The 20,157-nt window shown below is 43.2% G+C and overlaps 1 protein-coding gene across 2 annotated transcripts; it reads left to right on the forward strand.

Annotated features, from left to right (window-relative positions):
* Nucleotides 1-960: 960 nt before the first annotated feature.
* PSMD9 (proteasome 26S subunit, non-ATPase 9) lies at nucleotides 961-20,077 on the forward strand. 2 transcript variants are annotated; one of them, XM_074321493.2, is made up of 6 exons: nucleotides 961-1,216; nucleotides 4,052-4,154; nucleotides 8,054-8,265; nucleotides 9,838-9,939; nucleotides 18,522-18,607; nucleotides 18,929-20,077. In XM_074321493.2, exons 1-6 carry the CDS (start codon nucleotides 1,079-1,081, stop codon nucleotides 18,954-18,956), a joined length of 669 nt encoding a protein of 222 aa, XP_074177594.1. In that variant the 5' UTR covers nucleotides 961-1,078; the 3' UTR covers nucleotides 18,957-20,077. The 2 variants fall into 2 exon arrangements, with proteins under 2 accessions (XP_074177594.1, XP_019589619.1); XM_019734060.3 differs by having other exon boundaries at nucleotides 963-1,216; nucleotides 18,519-18,607.
* The last annotated feature ends 80 nt before the right edge of the window (nucleotides 20,078-20,157 follow it).

Raw genomic sequence — 20,157 nt, forward strand, 5'->3', positions numbered from 1 at the left:
ACACTGACCTTTTTGAAGAGTTCAAGCCAGTTGTTTTGAAGAATGTCCCTCAAATTAGGATTTGTTTTCCATCGTTGGATTCAGGGCAAACATGGTTGAATACTACATCAGTGATGTTGTGTCCTTTTCAGTGCAAAACATTAGGGGCGCATATTAAGATATTAAGTTTCATCGTTTGATTTTAAGCGGGGTTGAAATTTGGGCTGCTTATTTTGCTGGTTGGGCAAGTTGGTTATTGAGATAGCTTTCTCAGCTGTCAAATGAGGGTAATAATATTGGTTTCAAGAACAGTGTCTTGCAGATTTTAAGTATTTGGTAAATTATTGGTATTACTATTACCGTTATCATCAATATTATTTTTAGCCAAAATTTATAGAGACTTTAATTATGTGACAGGGACTGAGCCCTGCATTCAATTCTGTACGCCTCTAGCACCCAGGACAATGTGAGGCACAAAGGAAGCATTCAATAAATATTTGTTGGCAAAATGTCAGCTCTATGACATTGATTGCTATTGATATGGAACCAATTTACAGATGCGAAAACGGAGGCTCAGAGAAATGTAGTAATTTACCTAAGGTCACTACATTGCAGTAAGTAGATTTGAACTCAAGCTTGTAAGGTTTGTAAAACGGGGGATTCGGAATCTGAATGTTTTGTAAACCCTCAGGGGCTCTGTCATGTGAAGAGCTGAGCTGGAGCGCCATGCACAGTGCTCTCGGACGGACATATGAGTAGTCGGCATTCAATACGTAAATATTAGTTGCATGAATGAGGAAAGAAAATGAGTCGGCTAAGGAGTGATCATCCGCCCTGGTCAGGGCCAGCGCTTGGAGGGTACAGACAGGGAAGCCAATCCTCCGCATCCCGCCCCAGGTGGAGTCGCCACAGGACCACGTGTTCCAGCAGGGTGTGGCTTCCGGTGACACCGCCCCCACCGACGGAGCCACGCCCCTCACACTTCCCCGCGCTCGCGGCCGGCCGAGGTGTTTTGACCCGCGGGCGGAGCCGTAGCCAGTCTCCTCCCGCGTCTGCGACCGGGAAACCGGGTGTTCAGAATCCCCGGTGGAGGTCCACGATGTCGGAGAAGGAAGAGAAGCCGAGCGCAGGCTTTCCGCAGGCCGGCGCCGTGACAGTCAGCGACATCCAGGAGCTGATACGGCGCAAGGAGGAAATCGAAGCGCAGATCAAGGCCAATTATGACATTCTGGAGAGCGTGAGTGTGGGCTCCGGGTCCCCGGGCGGCGTGGGGCCACCCCAAGGGCTCCGGACTCGGCCCCCGACCCGGGGGGACTGGGAGGCCGGGGCGGCCTCCGCTTGAGCTCTCAGCTGTGGCTCTCGCCCTCCGTGGGAGGCCCTGGCGCCGCACCTGCGGCCTCTGTCGGCAGCGGGCGGTGAGGCAAATAACGTTGAGAACTAAGAACAACATTGGTATTCGAGCGAAAGTTTATGGAGCCCTTACTATGTGCTGGGCCCTGTTTTACGTGATTTTCATTGGTGAGCTCATTTAATCGAAGCAGCAACCCTTTGAGGTGAGCTCTGTTATTGCCACCATTTAGGGATGAGGGAACAGGCGTCACTTAACTTAGACCTGCCGCCCGTCCCAGAGCTAACAAGTTTGCAGAGGCTGGGTGATTGATAGTCTCCACCATCATCAGTCTTTGTTGAACCTTTACCTGATGGCCTGTGTCTACTAACCACTTTATGTCAGAGCTTTGTAAGCGTTAATGTGTATGTTAAAATTCAGATTCTCATGGGGGGCGGGGCACGCGTGAGCAGATGCTGTGTTTCTGGCGATGCTGATGCTACTGGTCAAAGGACTGAGCTTTGAGTGATAGGTAAGGCTCATTAGCCTTATTATATAAGGAGGAAACGAGGCTCAGAGTGGGGCAGACCCCTGCCTAGGATTTTGTAGCTGTGAAGTGGCAGTGGTGGGGCTAGTTTCCAGGTCCGTCTGGCTCCCAAACTGATAATTTTTTTCAAGCCACCTAGTAGTGTAAAACCACAAGTCAATTTGCAGAGAAGGGGTAAATTAGTTACATCCTATGTAAGGGCGGATGGAATGCATTTTAGTGGTGGGAGTAAGATAAACTAGCATATGGAGGCCAGGGTACCATTTTACTGAGTGCTGACTATATGACTGATGGGTGCTGGTTAATGAAGGGGAAGTCACTTGCTCAAAGTCACAAAGTGGGGTATAGATCTCAGGCCTGCTGAATCCAGAACCGGTGCTTTCAAACATGCCAGCAATTTTTTTTAAAGTTTTATTGGGGAATATTGGGGAACAGTGTGTTTTTCCAGGACCCATCAGCTCCAAGTCAAATCTTAGTTTTTTTTCAGTCTAGTTGTAGAGGGTGCAGCTCACTGGCCCATGTGGGAATCGAACCGGCGACCTTGCTGTTAGGAGCACTTCGCTCTAACCTACTGGGCCAACGGGCCGCCCCCCAGCAATTTCTTAAACTTCAGTTACTTTGTACCTAAACAGGACGCTGTATCCATATACTTCCTGTATTGTCATTCCCTTTATGTTTTTCTTTAAATTGACTCACTTTTTTACTTAAATAAATTTATTTGAAAAGGAAATTTTGTAATTCTACAGCATGTGAAAAAATGAGACTCTTTTCCCTTAAATGTAAGGTATAAAAATGCATAACAAGGTGATCCATCCAAATGTCCATCAACTGATGAATAGATAAATAAAATGTGGTCTGTCCATACAATGGGATATTATTCAATAAAAAGGAATGAAGTGCTGACACGCTACAACATACATGAAGCTTGAAAACATGGTGCTATAGAGTTCATTACAAAAGACCACATATTTTATGATTCCATTTATATGACATATTCAGAATATAGGCAAATCTGTAGACAGAAAGTAGCGTAGTGGTTGCTGGGGCTGAGGGGAGGGAGTTTTTGCTAATTGGGTGCGCTAATGGGTCCAGTGATTGCTAATGGGTCCGGAGTTTCTTTTTGGACAGTGATGAAAATGTTGTAAAATAGATTGTGGTGATAGTTACACAACTCTGTGAATATTCTAAAAGCTATTGAATTATACACCTTAAATAGGTGGATTGTATGGCATGTGAATTGTAACTCCATAGAGCTGTTAAAAACACAATGGAGAGGCCCGGAGATAGCAGTGGTCTGTAGGTGATGTAAAGACCAGCACCAAATGGTCTAACTAATATGTCGTTTTGTGCACCATGCTCTGACTTACGTAGGAAAAGACTTTAAAATGTTCAGATGAACGTATTGTTTCAAATAGGGAATACATTCTCATGGTCAGAATTCAAAGTCTAGCCGGTTAGCTCAGTTGGTTAGAGTGCGGTGCTCTTAACAAGGTTGTGGGTTCGATCCCCATATGGACCACTGTGAGCTGCGCCCTCCACAACTAGCTTGAAACAACTACTTGACTTGGAGCTGATGGGTCCTGGAAAACCACACTTAAAAATAAATAAAAGTTTAAAAAAATTCAAAGTCTACTAAGGGATGTAAAAAGAAAAGTCTGTCTCCCTGTCCTCTGCGCTCCCCGCCCCTCCCCCACCCCATTCCTCTACCCAGGTGGGTGATATCAGTGTATCCTCCCTGGGGTGAAAGCCCCTTTGAGAGCCCTTTTTATATGCAGAGGAACCAAAGTCCTGCCACAGCAGGGTGCTTTTAAGGGTTTTCACAGCCCTTCAGCTTCCAAGGCCACCAGCCAGGTGTCAGCTGCCTGTAGGAAGGAGGGTTTGGAGGAGTCCCAGGGGCCGCTGGCCTTGGGGTTGTTGCTCAAAGAAGCCTTTAGTTTTATTGGCACAGTTCTAACTTCAAAAAAAGGAGAATGATTCATGCATTACTTGTGTTATTAAAAGTTAACATATAGTGCCTCCCTCAGAGGGTGTTTGTGAGAGGATGTGGGCAAAGAACCTGGTCTGTGCTAAGTGGTCAATATATGGCAGCTTTCGTCACTGTCCCCTTTGTTAGGATTGCGAAGGAAAAGAGGCTGGGGAAAGAGGCCTTGAGGACTTCATACCTGTGCAGTCTTTTTAACCACTTTCCTTCCCTCCAGCAAAAAGATATTGGGATGAACCAGCCGCTGGTGGACTGCGAGGGCTACCCCCGCTCCGATGTGGACCTGTACCAAGTCCGGACTGCCAGGCACAACATCGTCTGTGAGTGACCCTCAGGGGGTATCTCCCACCTCGCAGGAGAGGACGTTAAGGCACAGAAATGAAATCACCACTCTTCCATGTTATCTGCTTCCCTGTCTTCTGCCTGGATGGGATTATCTCGTTCCATATATATGGTTTCATTGGTCATTTTGTTTTTAAGAACTTTACTTCATTGTGGAAACTTTATTGAAATAATCGTAGAAACCCAAGTCAAATATTGTTTACCATTCTAATCAGATCAATTCTGTGTTAGGAAATATGTTTAGCTGTTAATGATAGTGACAGATAGGAACAGAGGGAGAGTAGAGGTTGAGTCTTGTATTAGTTTTCTGTTTCTGCTGTAACAAGTGACCACAGACTTAGTGGCTTACAATGTCACACAGTTGTTACCTTACAGTTCTGGAAGTGACACATCCAAATGGGTCTCGCAGGGCTTAGATCAAGGTGTCAGGCAGGGCTGTGTTCCTTCTGGAGGTTCTAGGGGACAGCCTGTTCCCTTGCTTTTAGAGGCTGCCCACGTTCCTGGACTCATGGCCCCTTCCATCTTCAAAGCCAGCAATTGCATCTCTCCAACCTCTGATTCTGTCATCACATCTCTTTCTCTCACCCTCTGCCTCCCTCTTTCACTTATAAAGACCCTTGTGATTGCATTGGGCCCACCCCCTGGGTAATCCAGGGTACTCTCTCTGGCTCAGGGACCTGAACTTAATTGCATCTACAAAGTCCCCTTTGCCATGTAAAGTAACACAGTCACAGGTTCTGGGGTTCAGGACATCTTTGTGGGGCCACTGTTCACCTTGCCACAGGTGGGCAACCAGCAGTCCCCCACCAAGTCATATTAGAAGGGAATTTATCGTCTACATTTTCCACTTAATGACTTCTGTTACCTCTTTGAATCTTGACTCCATCTGCAGCATGTTTTGGTACAAGGCCGTGCTTCTCAATGAGGGTGCAAGTACCCTCGGGTGGGATACAGCTTAAGATGCCAGAAGTTCCTTAAGAGCCACAGTATGATCATAGGACTTCTTAGAGCATGACTTTTCCTTGAAGATTTGGGGAAAAGAAGCATGCCATTTTCACATTAAAACAAATAGGAAGATACAGAGTAAGGAAAAACCATTTTAAGATGATCAGACTGGAGGGAACTTTGGGGCTTTTGGCTTAAACCTTAGACGCTGCAGGGATGCAGCCCCTTTGGCTTGGCTAGTTTGGAGGGTTCTGGAGAACGTTTGAGAGGCTCTAGCTCACAGTGTGAGGGAGGGTACGACTTGTTTTTTTCCAAATGGTTAGCTTGAGGTCCCAATACCATTTATTATTATTATTTTTTTAACTTAAAAATTTTTTTTTGAGGTTTGGGTTGTTTTTAATTTCTTATTTTATCTTATTTATTTGTTAATTTATTTTCTTTTTTACATTGGGGAATATTGGGGAACATTGTGTTTTTCCAGGACCCATCAATCAGCTCCATGTCAAGTCATTGTTCTGTTTTTTTTTTCAATCTAGTTGTGGTTGGCGCAGCTCACTGGACCATGTGGGAATCAAACTGGCGACCTTGGTGTTATGAGCACTGTGCTCTAACTACTGAGCAACCGGCCGCCCCTAAATTTTTAAAATTAAATTTATTGGAGTAACATTGGTTCATAACATAAATTTCAGGTGTACAATTTTATAATACAATACCTGTACACTCCATTGTGTGCTCACTGCCCAAAGTCTTGTCTCCTTCCGTCACCATATATTTGTCCCCCTTTACCCTCTTCATTCTCTCCCCACACGCTCTTCCCCTCTGGTAACCACCATTCTGTTGTCTGTGTTTATGAGTTTGTTTTATTTGTTCTTTTCTTGCTTTCTGTTTTGTATCCCACATATGAGTGAAATCATACAGTTCTTGTCCGCTTCTGTCTGGCTTATTTCACTTAGCATGATACTCTCCAGGTCTATCCATGTCTAACATCATGTATTGAATAGTCCGTTCTTTCTCCATTCATTTGAAACACTACCAGTATTACAGATTGAATCTTTCGACATGCTTACGTCTTTCTGGGCTTTTGGCCCTGTTCTGTTCACTCTAACTTTGGGTGCTAATATTGCACTGTCTTATGACTTTAATATACTTAGGAGTCTGGTTGAGCAATTCCTTCCTATAGGTCTTCTTTTGAAAAACTATTCTCACAAGTTTATTTCATTTTTAAAACTAGACTTTATTTTTTAGAACAGTTTTAGATTTGCAGTAAAATGGGGAAAATAATACAGAGGTCCCATATACTCTATACCCAGTCTTTCCTATTTTTAATATCTTACATTTAATATACTGCATTTATTACAGTTGTAAGTTTGATTTTGAAATATGCTTCGGAAACTTTTTCTTTTTTTTAAGATTTTTATTGGGGAAGGGGAACAGGACTTTATTGGGGAACAGTGTGTACTTCCAGGACTTTTCCTCCAAGTCAAGTTGTTGTCCTTTCAATCTTAGTTGTGGAGGGTGCTGTTCAGCTTCAAGTTGTTGTCCTTTCAGTCTTAGTTGTGGAGGGCGCAGCTCAGCTCCAGGTCCAGTTGCCATTGCTAGTTGCAGGGGGCAGAGCCCACCATCCCTTGTGGGACTCAAGGAATTGAACTGGCAACCTTGTGGTTGAGAGCCCACTGGCCCATCCATGTGGGAATCGAACCGGCAGCCTTTGGAGTTAGGAGCACGGAGCTCCAAGCGCCTGAACCACCGGGCCGGCCCTCGGAAACATTTTGTCCAGGAAAAATTTTTTTTGTATTCTGATTTGAACTGCAACATATTGTAAATAAAGTCGTTTCATTTTCCAAAGCTGTAGGTCGAGTCCAGGCATTTTGAAGGTTCTGGGGCTCCTCATGGAGCTTATCACCCTGGGAGAGGGGGTTCTTTTCCAGTCAGAGAGTGACCGTATGTTACGCACTGACACCACTTTAAGTCTTCTTGCGCTGGTATATGTCTCCATTTACTCAAACCTGGGTTCTTTTCTCTCGTCTGCTCCTGTGGGTTGAGTACTGGAGTCCCATTATGCCTGAGGGCCTCACCTGTGCTCCGAAGTGCTGGGGGCAGTGGAACCAGGTCAGGTAGCCATGCATGCCCATGGTGGGAGGCACCTGGAAAGTGTGAAAGTCTGGGACCCACGGATGCTAGTTATGGGTTGGCGGGCACTGCTGGTTAGCTCAGGCCTCTGAAAGTCGTCAAGGGAACTGTGGAATCCACAGCAGTACAGGAAGTGGCTTTAGGTGGAAAGAAATCATCAAAATGCCAACCACTGCTGGACCGGCCTGCAGAGAGGACTTATTTGACTGGACAGTGGTTCACAGCATTTTGAATTAGCCATCAATTCTGAAAAACTCAAGGATTTCACCCCCAAACTCCTAATGTCCAGCCTTTTCCTTGTTACTTCTCCGAGACTGAACGTCCCCAGCCGTGTCTGAGTAGATGCAGGCATCATTTTACCCCTGGAGACATTCAGAGAAAAGTGCAACCTTGCCCGTTTCATTCATTCGTGTGACTCCCACACTTGCCCCTTGTGCACATTGGAGCTTGTGGCCATGGAACGTTCCTTACTTCTGCTCACCCTTCAGGTCTCAGCTGAAACAGTGCTGCCTTCGGGAAGCCTTTCCTGATCTCCTAGACGAGCAAGATGAGGTCCCCTGGCGGGCTCGGCCCTCGTTGCAGTCCTCAGCTGTAATTATGGGAATTCCTTGTTCCCTGGCTCTTTTCCTTGCTAGACTTTGAGCCTTATGGAGGTGGCTTCCCTGTGGTGCCCACACATTGGTCCTCAGCCTCCAGCCCCACGTCTGGCACACAGTCAGCGCTCGTTAAATATTCAGTGAATGAGTGGGAGTCCTGTGTCCTCGGCTGTCTGCCTGGCCCTGATACGCTCTTCTCCTTCCAGGCTTGCAGAACGATCACAAGGCAGTGATGAAGCAGGTGGAGGACGCCCTGCACCAGCTGCATGCTCGCGACAAGGAGAAGCAGGCCCGGGACATGGCTGAGGCCCATGAAGAGGCCGTGAGCTGCAACCTGGGCCAGAGCCAGGCCCTCGCCCCACCTCAGGCCTTCGCCAAAGTGAACAGCATCAGCCCTGGCTCCCCCGCCAGCCTCGCGGTGAGCCAGGGCCCGGCCACCCAAATTTGCACCCAGAGGGCGCTGTAGGTAGGGCAGCTTAGGGTGACGGTGGAGTGGGGAGGACCCTGAAAAGACAGCCCCACGCTCTCTCCATGCTGCGCTTGACTTCACTTACTCATTCAGCAAACACCAAGGCCTGCTGGAGGCCCAGCCCCATGCCGGGGCCAGGGTTTCGGAAAGGCCCCTGCTGCACATCAAATTGGTCAGGGAGAGGCCTGGACACAAGGTAGGAGGTGACAAATGTCCCGAGAGAGGGAAAGAGGGTCTCTTCCGGAGGCCCATTTTAGTCGGGCACTGAGTAATAGACGACAGCTGCCATTCACTAAACCCTTGCTCTCCACCAAGTGTCCTGCCAAATGAGTTCTACATCTTGCCCGGTGTATTTTAAGAAGTTTTAAACAGCTGTATTGAGATATAATTCACATACCGTAAAATTTACCCATTTAAAATACACAATTCTGTGGCTTTTAGTGTTTTCACAGAGTTGTCCCTCCATCACCACAGTTAATTTTAGAGCATTTTCATCATCCTAAAAAGAAACCCTTTACCGATTAGTCATTCCCCCCAGCCCCCACCTCCCCCAGCACCAACCAGTGTGCTTTCTGTCTCTATGAATTGCCTATTGGGACATTTCACATATGTGGAATCATACAATATGTGGTCCTTTATGACTGGCTTCTTCCACTTGGCATCATGTTTTCAAGGTTCAACCATGTTGGAGCATGTGTGTCTATTTTCATTCCTTTTTTTATCTGAGTAATATTCCATTGATGGATAGACCATCTTTTATGTATCCATCAGTCAATGGACATTTTGGTTTCCACTTTTTGGCTATTATGAATGATGCTACTGTGAACGTCATGTACAAGTAGTGATGTGGGCGTGCATTTAATATTTAATCCCTTGGCCACCTTCTGCGGTAGGGACTACCTTTTACCCCATTTCACCCATGAAGACGGGCCTCAGAGACATGGCTGCTAAGAGGTAGAGCTGGGCCCTGCATCCAGGTCCCGCCAGTCCGATTTATGATCACAAGACTGTAAGTTAGATACAAGCTCTGTGCTGTTCCCTGCTGAAGCCACAGTGTGTAGCTCACTGCTGTCGTCTGCCCATGACAAAGGGATGAATGGATTGTGGTCTGTGTTCTTAGAACGAAAGGGTCTGCTTGTTTGGGGCTTCTAGGGCAAACTTGTCTACATTCTGATCCCTGGACAACATAGGCCCAGACTGGCCTGCCTGCCTCTTCTTGCCTTTGAACCTTCTTGCTCCTGAATGAGAGCAGCATTCGGCTTTTCCCCACATATCTCAAGGTACAACTGGGCAGACCTGACCACCTTCTATTACATCTGCCCTGGGAAGATCCCCCCTGGAGGAGGTGGCCCAATTATCCACCACCCCTTCCTGGATGAGCTGTCTAAATCCCTGACCTCTGTACCTGCCATTGTCCCCTGTAGAAAGCAAGCTCTTGACCTTGACATTAAATTGGGCATAGAAGGGTAAAGAACACCAGAAGCATATTTAACCTAGCCTGGTTTTTACTTCTCTCTGTAGGGTCTGCAAGTGGATGACGAGATTGTGGAGTTTGGCTCCGTAAACACCCAAAACTTCCAGTCACTACAAAACATTGGCAATGTGGTACAGCACAGCGAGGGGGTGAGTAGGGGGTTACGGACGTGACTCTAGAACTGTCAGGGCCAGGAAACGTTGACGGAGCCCTTGACTGCTGCCTTCAAAGTGCTGTTGCTCAGGCACAGTCCCCATTCATGGCCTCCGCACTTGCTGTTCCCTCTGCCTAGAATGCTTTTCCTCCCTTATGTCCCTCATCTCACTCCCTGACCTCCCTCATCTTGTACAAGTGACACCCTCTCAGTGAGGCCTTTCTAGCCACCCTATCTAAAATACCCCTCTCCTACTTCTGTCCCTGATTTATTTAACAGTGTTTCTTAGAGACCTTTGTACTGTGGCATATGCCTCACTTTTTCACTGCTGCATAGTACTCCACGATGTGAATGGACTGCAATTTGTCTGTCCATTGCCGTAGTGGTGGACGTATGGGTAATTTCCAATTTTACGGCAGTATGAACAGCCATGCATGCTTGTTCACGACTGCACACACATGGCATCTTGTTTTAATTTGTATTTTCCTGATTACCAGTGAGGTTGAGAATTATTTTTTTTATGTTTTCACTGATGTTTATGTTTTCAGTTCTGTGAATTGTTGGTTTATATTTTTTCCCATTTTTTTCTACTGGGTTATTTGTCCTATTTAAAAATCGATTTGTAGGAATTTGGTATATATTCTAGATATTAAACCCTTGCCTGTTTACATTCTGCATGATTCTCCTGGTTAGTGGCTTGTCTTTTAACTTTGTTTATGGTGCCTTCGATTATTCGAGAGGTTTTTTTTTTTTTTTAATTCACTTAGACATCCATTTTGTTGAATTTATTTATATTACAGGGTTTTTCCCTGTCAAAACCACACCTAATAATTTAAATAAATATGGGGCAATACATGGTAACGCAGTACTCTTCAAACAGCAATGTATTAAAACTCGATTCGTGTGCACTTTGACAATTTCAGTCCTTAAAAACATAATAAGAGTTGGAATTCAAAATCAATTATAGCTTCCAACTTGGTGGCATAGTATGTCGTTAAATAACATTTCCACCTAATCATCTTATCTAATTTTTCAGTAATGTAACCTCAATAAAAGTTTTTTTAGCAAAGATTCATACATTGCGGGAGAAATATGGGGCTCAAAGTCCACGGAAATTATTTACTAAAGGTTTTGGTTCCCAAATGTTTCCTTCAGTTTAACCAATAATTCCGGGGTTTTCTTGTGCCCACTTGAGTCCTGCTTGATTGTGCGGGTCATCCAGATGTAACGCATCGGAAGGCAGGCGTCGGGCCTGTGTCCCTGCGTCCCTGCTAGAAGACACCGCCATTTCCACAGTGACACCTTCATCACTGTACGTGTATGAAAGTTTAAAATTCTGATATTGTCAGAATTCACCAGTTGTTTGCTTTATGGCTTCTGCATCTGCTTAAAGAAGTTCTTCTAGTACTTTTATTTTTATTTATTTATTTTTTTAAAGATTTTATTGGGGGACAGTGTGTACTTCCAGGACTTTTTCCAAGTCAAGTTGTCCTTTCAATCTTAGTGTGAAGGGCGCAGTTCAGCTCCAGGTCCAGTTGCCATTGTTAGTTGCAGGGGGCACAGCCCACCATCCCTTGTGGGAGTTGAACTGGCAACCTTGTGGTCGAGAGGATGCGCTCCAACCAACTGAGCCATCTGGCACTGGCCCACGTGGGAATCAAACCAGCAGCCTTCCGCGTTAGGAGCATAGAGCTCCAACTGCCTGAGCCACCGGGCCGGCCTGTTTTGTTTTTTGTTTTTCTTTATGCCATGTGGAGTTTATTTTTTACAACAGTTTTATGTGGTATGATTCACATACCGTACAGTTCACCCATTAAAGTGCGTAATTCAGTGGTTTTTAGTGTGTTCATAGAGTGTGCATCCATCACCACAGTCAATTTTAGAACATTTTCATCACCCTGAAAAGAAGCCTCATACCCATTAGCAGTCACTCCCGATTCCCTCCATCCCACCAACCCCAGGGAAGCACTAAACTGCTTTCTGTCTCTATGGATTTGGTTATTCTGGACATTTCATATAAATGGGATGACCCGACAATATGTGGTATTTTGTTACTAACTTCTTGCACTTAGCATAATATTTTCAAAATGCATCCATGTTGTGGCGTGTATCAGTGCTTTGCTCCTTTTTGTGGCTGAATAATATCCCGTTGTGTGGACAGACCACGTTTTACTTATCCCCTCATCAGTTGATGAACATTTAGGTTGTTTCTACCTTTTTGGTTATTATGAGTAGTACTGCTAGGAACATTCATGTACAATTTCTTGTGTGGACATTTGTTGTTACTTCTCTTGAGTATATTCCTCATCTGGAATTAATTTCTGAGAATGCTATGAGGTAGGGCACCAGACTTCCCCCCCCCCCCCCAAGGATAGTTGTTGTCCCCCAACCATTTATTGAACAGTTAATACTTTACCCACCCAGTTGCCACCTCTGTGACATATCAAATTCCTGTATGTGGGATTCTTTATTCTGTTCCCTTGGTCTGTTTTTTCTGAACCTTTCTGGAACAAACCTATTTGTTCTTCGTCTATGTCCCTTTATCCCTTTACCATAAAGGGTGTGTTATTTTTCTATTGGTGAGTTAAAAAAAAAAAAATCACCCCCAAAATTATCAGCTTAAAACAACGAACATTTACATCTAATACTTTCTGAGGGTTGGGCATCCAGGAGTGTTTTGTAGCTGGGTGGTCCTGGCTTAGCGTCTCATGAGTTTGCCGTCAACATGTTGGCAGGGGCTCTAGTCATCTGGGGGCTTCACTGAGGTGAAAAAAATCTGCTTCCGAGATGCCTCACTCACGTGGCTGTTGGCAGGAGGCTTCACATGCTCCTCACAGGGGCTGCTTGCTGCTCCCCCAACATGGCAGCGGGCTTTCTCCAGAGTGTTCAGAGGAGGCCACAGTGTGGTCTTTGCCCCAGTCTTTGAAGACGCCCGTTTTCACTTCCAGTTTATTCTGTTCTTTGAAGTGATTCATTAAGTTCAGCCTGTGCTCAAAGGGAGGTGAATTCACCTTTACCTCCCGAAGGAAGGACTATCAAAGAATTTATGGCCATATTCCAAAACCACCACACAGAGTTCCTGTTGTCTCCTTGCTCAGCTAGCACTTGTCCAGTTTCTTTAAGCTTTTCATTTTGTTGCCATCTCTCATCTTTGCAGTCCCCTTTCCCACTTTGTTTATTTATCCTTGTGGTATCATGCCTTTGTTATCTTTTTACTGTTCCGTCATCATTTTGGTAAGGTTTCTAGAGGTAGCGCAGATGTAAGTTCATTATGTTATGTCTACCCAAAGTCTCTCTCTAGTTTTCATTCTTTTTTTCTCAGCCTTCCTAGTGTGTTATGGTTTATACATGTCTCTTATATATCTTGAGTCACATATTTTAAACTTTGCAGTTGTTGCAGCTCACTGTTGCTGGTTTGTTTTGTAAATAGGTCCTTTTTTTTTTTCTGTAGGAGGTAATACATACACATGGTAAAAACAGAACCAAAGGCCATAGAATGAGAAATCTCTCTCTCCTTCGAGTCTATGTTTTCTCCTTCAGAAATGGCTGCTTGGCAGCTGTGTGGCCGCACCAGCGTATATACCGTGTTTCCCCGAAAATAAGACCTAGCTGCACAATCAGCTCTAATGCATCTTTTGGAGCAAAAATTAATATAAGACCCAGTCTTATTTTACTATAATAAAGACTGGGTTTTATATAATATAATATAATATAATATAATATAATATAATATAATATAATATAATATAATATAATCATACATATAATATAATATTGGGTCTTATATTAATTTTTGCTCCAAAAGATGCATTAGAGCTGATTGTCCAGCTAGGTCTTAGTTTCGGGGAAACAGGGTAGTGACTGGTGGTTTTTATTAAGGTGTCATTTATCTATCGCAAAATTTACCCTTCTCAGTGTATAGTACTGTGAATTTTGACAAACATATATAGACAGGTAACTGCTACCATAATGAAGATACAGAGCAGTTCCATCGTCCCCCCGAAATGGCTTCATATCCTTTTGTGGTTAAGCCTTTCCCAGCCCCACTCCAGGACGACCACTCATCTGTGTGCCATCCCTATCGTTTCACCTTTTCCAGAATGTCATGTAAATGGGACCGCACAGTATTTATAGCCTTTGAAGTCTGGCTTCTTTCACTCCGCATTATACACCCGAGGTTCTTCCATGTTGGTGTGTGTATCCACTCCTTTTCATGGCTGAGTAGATGAATCCCAGATTGTTTATCCATTTACCAGTGAGGGACATTTAGGTTGTTTCCAGTTTTTGGTGATTACGTAATAGCTACTGGGTTTTAATGTCTTTTCTAGTTAAATATATTCTTAGGCTCCTTATAGGTCTATAAATCCTTTTTTACTGATTGGTATACTTGGCGTATAACATTAGTTATAATTGACATTAGTTATAAATAACATTAGTTGTAATTAACATTAGTTTCAAGTGTATGACAAAATGACTTGATATTTGCATCTGTTATGAAATGATCACCACAGTAAGTCTAGTTAACATCCATCACCATACATAGATGCAAAAATGTTTTTTCTTGTGATGAAAACTTTTAAGATTTACTCTTAGCAGCTTTCAAATATGCAGTACAGTATTATCTAGTGTACAGTGTGGTAACTATAGTTAATACTGTATAAATCAGTCTTTACTAAAGTAGTTATTAAGCATTTTTTAGCAACAGAAACTTTTCTTCAAATGAAATTTCCCTGGGGAATTCCAATATATCAACAGATAAAAGCTGAGCTGCGGGGAGGGCCTGGCGGGGCTGGGGGGGGCTTCGTCTCCTCAGGGCCCTGGGGCCTCCTGGAGCCAGAGCCCAGCTTGAGATTCAGCAGTCCAAGTTTCCATGATATGCTCTGTGAATTAAAAAAATAATGAAACAAAAACCCCCACAGCATTGTATTGTTAGACATTGAGGTAATTTCCAATTTTGTGGAAACCTGGACATTAACACTCTTGTAGACAAATCTGTTTCTTTAGATAACTTTCTAAAGGTGAGTTTCTGGATCAAATACATATATTTTCTTTTTTTTCAAATGCATGTATTTTCAAAGGGAAAATATCTTAAAATTTAAAAAATAGTCTATTATAAAAATAATGCATATTTTATTCAGGTATGAAAAGGAATGGAGTACTGATACGCTATAATATAGATGACCCTGGAAAGGATTTGTGCTAAGCGCAAGAAGCCAGACACAAAGGGCCACATATTTTAGAATTCCATTTATGTGAAATGTCCAGAATAGGAAAAGCAATCGAGACAGAAAGTAGATTAGTGGCAGCCAGGTGCTGGGGGAGGAGGGATGGAGAGTGACTGCTGATGGGGACGGGGTTTCTTTTCGTGTGATGAAAATGTTCCGGAATTAGATAGTGGTGATGGTTGTACAAATCTCTGAATATATAAAACCCACTGAATTGTATACTTTAAAATGATGAATTTTATTGTATGTTGATTATATCTCAATAGTAATGCATATTTAGTGTAAAAAAACTACAGTGTAAATTGTTCAAAGTAAGAATAAAAGTCCTGGATCTCCTTCCTGTAGTAGTAATACTTTCTCTGCTCTATGGGAGTCCTGGGCAAGATGCGGGTGCTATAATGGGGAGCAAAACAGATAAACAGAGGGTCCTTGCCTTGGAAGCACTTTGGTGGGGAGACAAGCACTAATCAAATAATCACAGATACATAATTAATTATACACTGTGATGAGTGTGAAGAAGGAAATGTTCAACGGAGCTAGGAGAGCAAATAGTGGCGTCCTGATTTACTTCAGAGTTGAAGGAGAATGTTCATAGGATGTGACCCCTAAGTGTATACAAGTTTATCAAGGCGGGGAGACTGGCAATGAGAGGGGCCTTCTGGCAGGTCATGGCCTGAGGTGGGAAGACCAAAGAAGGTTGGTTGGAACCTTTTTTCCTGAGGGGCAGTTGGGAGCCATGCACACTCCCAAGCTGGAGAGTAACATGTAAACAGCTCTGTGTCTTGAAAAAATTTCTTGGGTGCTAGGTAGAGAACTGATTGGAGGGCTGACAGTTTTAGCAGCCCAGTCAAAAGATGATGGTAGCTTTGACGAACGGGCTGAGGGTGGAAGGCAGTGGGCAAATCAGAGGGACATTTAGGATGTAAAATAGATAATATGACAGACTGTGTCAAGGACGACCTCTGTGTTTCTACTTGCCCAGGGCTATTTTTTCCAGAACTGGAAGCACATCAGTGTATCCCTCACACATTTTCTCAGTGTGGGTGTATATGTCTATAGTGGTTGCTTTTTTAACAAAAAGACACAAACAAGACCCACTCTCCATACTTTTCTGGATTTTCCCCCCACTTTGAATGGATTTCCCCATTGGTGTGCGTCTGTCTTCATGTTTCATTGCTTGGTTTGCTATCTATATGTAGCCAGCCCCCCCACCCCCCACTGGACATTTCGGCTGTGTCCAATGTTCGGCCATTGAACAAAGGTGTAGTGAATATTTTTGTCTTAAGTGAAGGTTTTTGACAGAGAGATTTCTAGAAGTAGAATTACTGGGTCAAAGGCAATGCACATTTACAGATTTTTTTAAAAATAATTTTTATTTTTCAATTACAGTTTACATACTACTCCACCATCTTGACTGGAAGCCCAACATTTACAGATTTGATAGACATTGTCAAGCTTCCTCCAGAAAGCTTGCATTCACATTTTCTCAAGCAGTTTATGTGAGCGCTTATTTCTTGACCCCCCCACCCCCAGCTGTGTTATTGTCAGTCTTTGATTCTTTGACAGTCTAGGTGAAAAATGGCGTTTTTTTATTTTTTTCATGCTTTTGTTTTTTTTTCAGATTCAGAGATTACATTGATAGATCTCTGATAACTTAGGAAAACTGTGGTAAAATGTACATAACAAAATTTACCAATTTAACCATTTTTAAGTGTACGTTTCTCTGGCATTTAGTTCATTCACATTGTTCTACAACCATCTCCACTATCCAGCTCCAGAATTTTTTCGTCTTCCCAAACTGAAACTCTGTACCTATTAAACACTAACTCGCATTCACCTCTCGCCAAGCTTCTGGCAACCACTAATCTACTTTCTGTCTGTGAAGTTGCTCTAGGTACCCCCATCAGTGGAATCATACAATATTTGTCCTTTCGTGACTAGTGTATATCACGTTGCATAAGGTCTTTGTGGTCTAGCCATATGGTCGCATGTGTCAGAATTTCCTTTTCAAGGCTGAATAATATTCTGTTGTATGGATAGACCACATTTTGTTTATCCATTCTGTTGATGGACACTTGGTTTGCTTCCACCCTTTAGCTACTGTGAATACTGCTGCAGTGAACGTGGGTGTGCAAATACCTGTTTGAGTCCCTACTTTCAGTTCTTTGGGTACATACCCAGACATGTAATTGCAGGATTCTATGGCAATTCTATTTTCAATTTTTGGAGGAACTGCCATATTGTATTCCACAGCGGCTGTACCATTTTATAGTCACACCAACAGTGCACGAGGGTTCCAATTTCTCCACATCCTTGCCAACACTTACTGTTTTCTGATTTTCTGATAGTAGCCATCATAATGGATGTGTAGTGATACTTCATTGTGGTTTTGATTCGCATTTCCCTAATGATTAGTGATGTGGAGTGTCTTTTCATGAGCTTATTGGCTATTTGTTTCTCTTATTTGGAGAAATGTCTAAGTTCTTTGCTTCTTTTTTAACTGGGTTGTTAGTTGTTGAGTTGTAGGAGTTCTTTATTCTGTACATTAATCCCTTATCAGATGATTTGCAAATATTTTCTGCTGTTCTGTGGGTTGCTTTTTTCACTCTGTTGATAGTGTCCTTTGATGCACAAAAGTTTTAAATTTTGATGCATCTTGTTTTAACTCGTAATTTTCTTCGGTATCTATTCTACCTAGTTTAATTTGTTTTAATTCAAGTAATACACATGGTAAAAAATTAATGGTATAGAAAGATAGAAAAGTAAATGTTAAAAAAAAGAAAAAGTAGAAGTTATCTTCTCTTACTCCAAACTACTAGTCCTTCTCTCTCTTGGAAGTAACCACTGTTAACAGTTTTCTTGTTTATCTCCCCGAAAACTTTTTATGCACCAACCAACACATATGTCATTTTAGAAAATATATTGTAATCAGTTTATACTTTGCTGGTTTTATTTTGTTTTTACTAAAACCGCTTCATTCACTATACTGTATTTGAACAAATACCTTATTTGAAGATATTTTGGATGTTTTCAGTATTTGAATTTATAAACAGTCCTGGAATGAACACTTACTTCATATATCATCTTGTACTTTTGCAAATTATATCTTGTATACACCATTGAAAGATTTTTTTTGCAGGGGACATGTTTCTGCAAGAGGATGGTACTGATTTGTAGCCCCACTGGCTGCCCCAAAAGTTCAATATCCACCACACTTATTTTAAGGGTTATGCTTAAAATAAGCATCCTTACCAATCTGATGGGCAAAAAACAGGATCTCAGCATTTTAGCATGAATCTCTTTGAATGATAAGGAAATTGAACATAAAATGAGATTGTTTTCCTTTCAGAAGCCCCTGAATGTGACAGTGATCCGCAGAGGGGAGAAACACCAGCTTAGACTTGTCCCAACACGCTGGGCGGGAAAAGGCCTGCTGGGGTGAAGTATCTGTTTCTGTTCATTCACACTGCAGTGTCAGTTGTGTGTTTGTTAGACATAAAGCTGCAGGGAGGAGGGAGGTCATTGGGAAATGATGGGAATCCCTAGCTTGCCCATAGAACTCATGATAAATCCTCGTGGCGGGAATGAAATTGCAGGTATGGAGGTGGAGGGAGCCCTGGTCTCTGGTTCTTTCATTAACTGGGCATTTGCTTTAAAAGAAGGAAAGAATGGGGGTAAAAAGCTCAGAAGGGCTCACCTTCTGATCTTCCTGAATGACGTCACCAAACTTAAGCCGATCCTTTTCTTTTTTTCTTCCAGCTGCAACATTATTCCTTTGCAAAGATGATTGTCCCTGAGGAACAGGAACAGGAGAGCATCTTCCCCTGCCTTGGACTTGGGTCTAGTGGGGTTTCCTCCTCCTCTCCCTGAAGCTTAAGGACCTGGAAGAGTCTGGAAGCTGAACTTCTAGATGATGGAAATGCTGTGGCCTCCCAGTGTAATCTCTTGGGATTTAAGGCACTGTTAAAAACTTGATCGGTGTTTAGCATCTTTTGCAGATTAGGCCATGGCCTTATATGGGAATCCTCTGATTGTGGGCAAGTGGGCCGGAGTTATTCTGGGAGGTGCTGTTGTGACTTTATTCTTTTAGGAGTTATTTCCCCCAAATAAACACAGGTTTATAATGCTGATAGGACCATGTTATCACCCCAACTGAATTTCATATGAACATCTCAGACCAGGAGTTAGAACACCCTTACAGAAAGTTGGGTTGAACAAACCAACAATTGTGCCAAAGTCCAATTTGACCAACAGCATTTTAGGAATATCATCTTTTAGTGAATGGGGTTTCCAGACACTTTGGCTGCCCCAACATCATCTGCACTACGGCATTGCTGCTCTGGATACAGAAATTGCATCCTCAGCAGTTGGACTTCCAGGGCCAGAATTACTCCCTTTAGGAATAGGGAAACCCAAGCAGCTCAGCGAGGTGTCAGCTTTTTTTACATAACGCATTAACAGGCAACAAGCTCTCTTCACTTCTAGAATAAAAAAGTCTGCAAATTAGCTTCTAATTTGACTTTTTTATAATTGAATCTCCTTGTCAGGCCCTCAGATCAGCACTATTTTGTAAATAGTTCGTGCAGACCACTCTCTCTTTCAGAGACCTGGTACCTTCTGCGGAGGCATGCCTGTGTGTGTTCCTTGGGACTGGATTTCCTTGGGTTGACTACACATACTCGCTTGTCCTGAAGAGTCGGTATTGGGGTGTGCTTCCAGCCATGGGTTCTCACGCTCAGCTGGAACGCCTTCCTGTGAGTGTGCTCCCCAGACGGTCATATATCCACATCTGTCCTCCACATGCTGTGTTTACTAATGTTTGCTGTTTAAATTGTGTTCTAATTCCAAGTATTTTCCAATCTCTTTTTATAAGACTTAGATGATAATAAACACAGCTTGTCCCATCCAGTTTATCCCTTTTTTTTCCTTGAGATGTGTGCATGTGCATATTCATCAGTCAGCACTGGAGCACGGGGGTTAGAGAGAAT

Source organism: Rhinolophus sinicus, chromosome 9 (genome assembly GCF_057876585.1).
Source record: "Rhinolophus sinicus isolate RSI-liver-muscle chromosome 9, RSI-T2T, whole genome shotgun sequence".
In the NCBI taxonomy this organism is placed as follows: domain Eukaryota; kingdom Metazoa; phylum Chordata; class Mammalia; order Chiroptera; family Rhinolophidae; genus Rhinolophus; species Rhinolophus sinicus.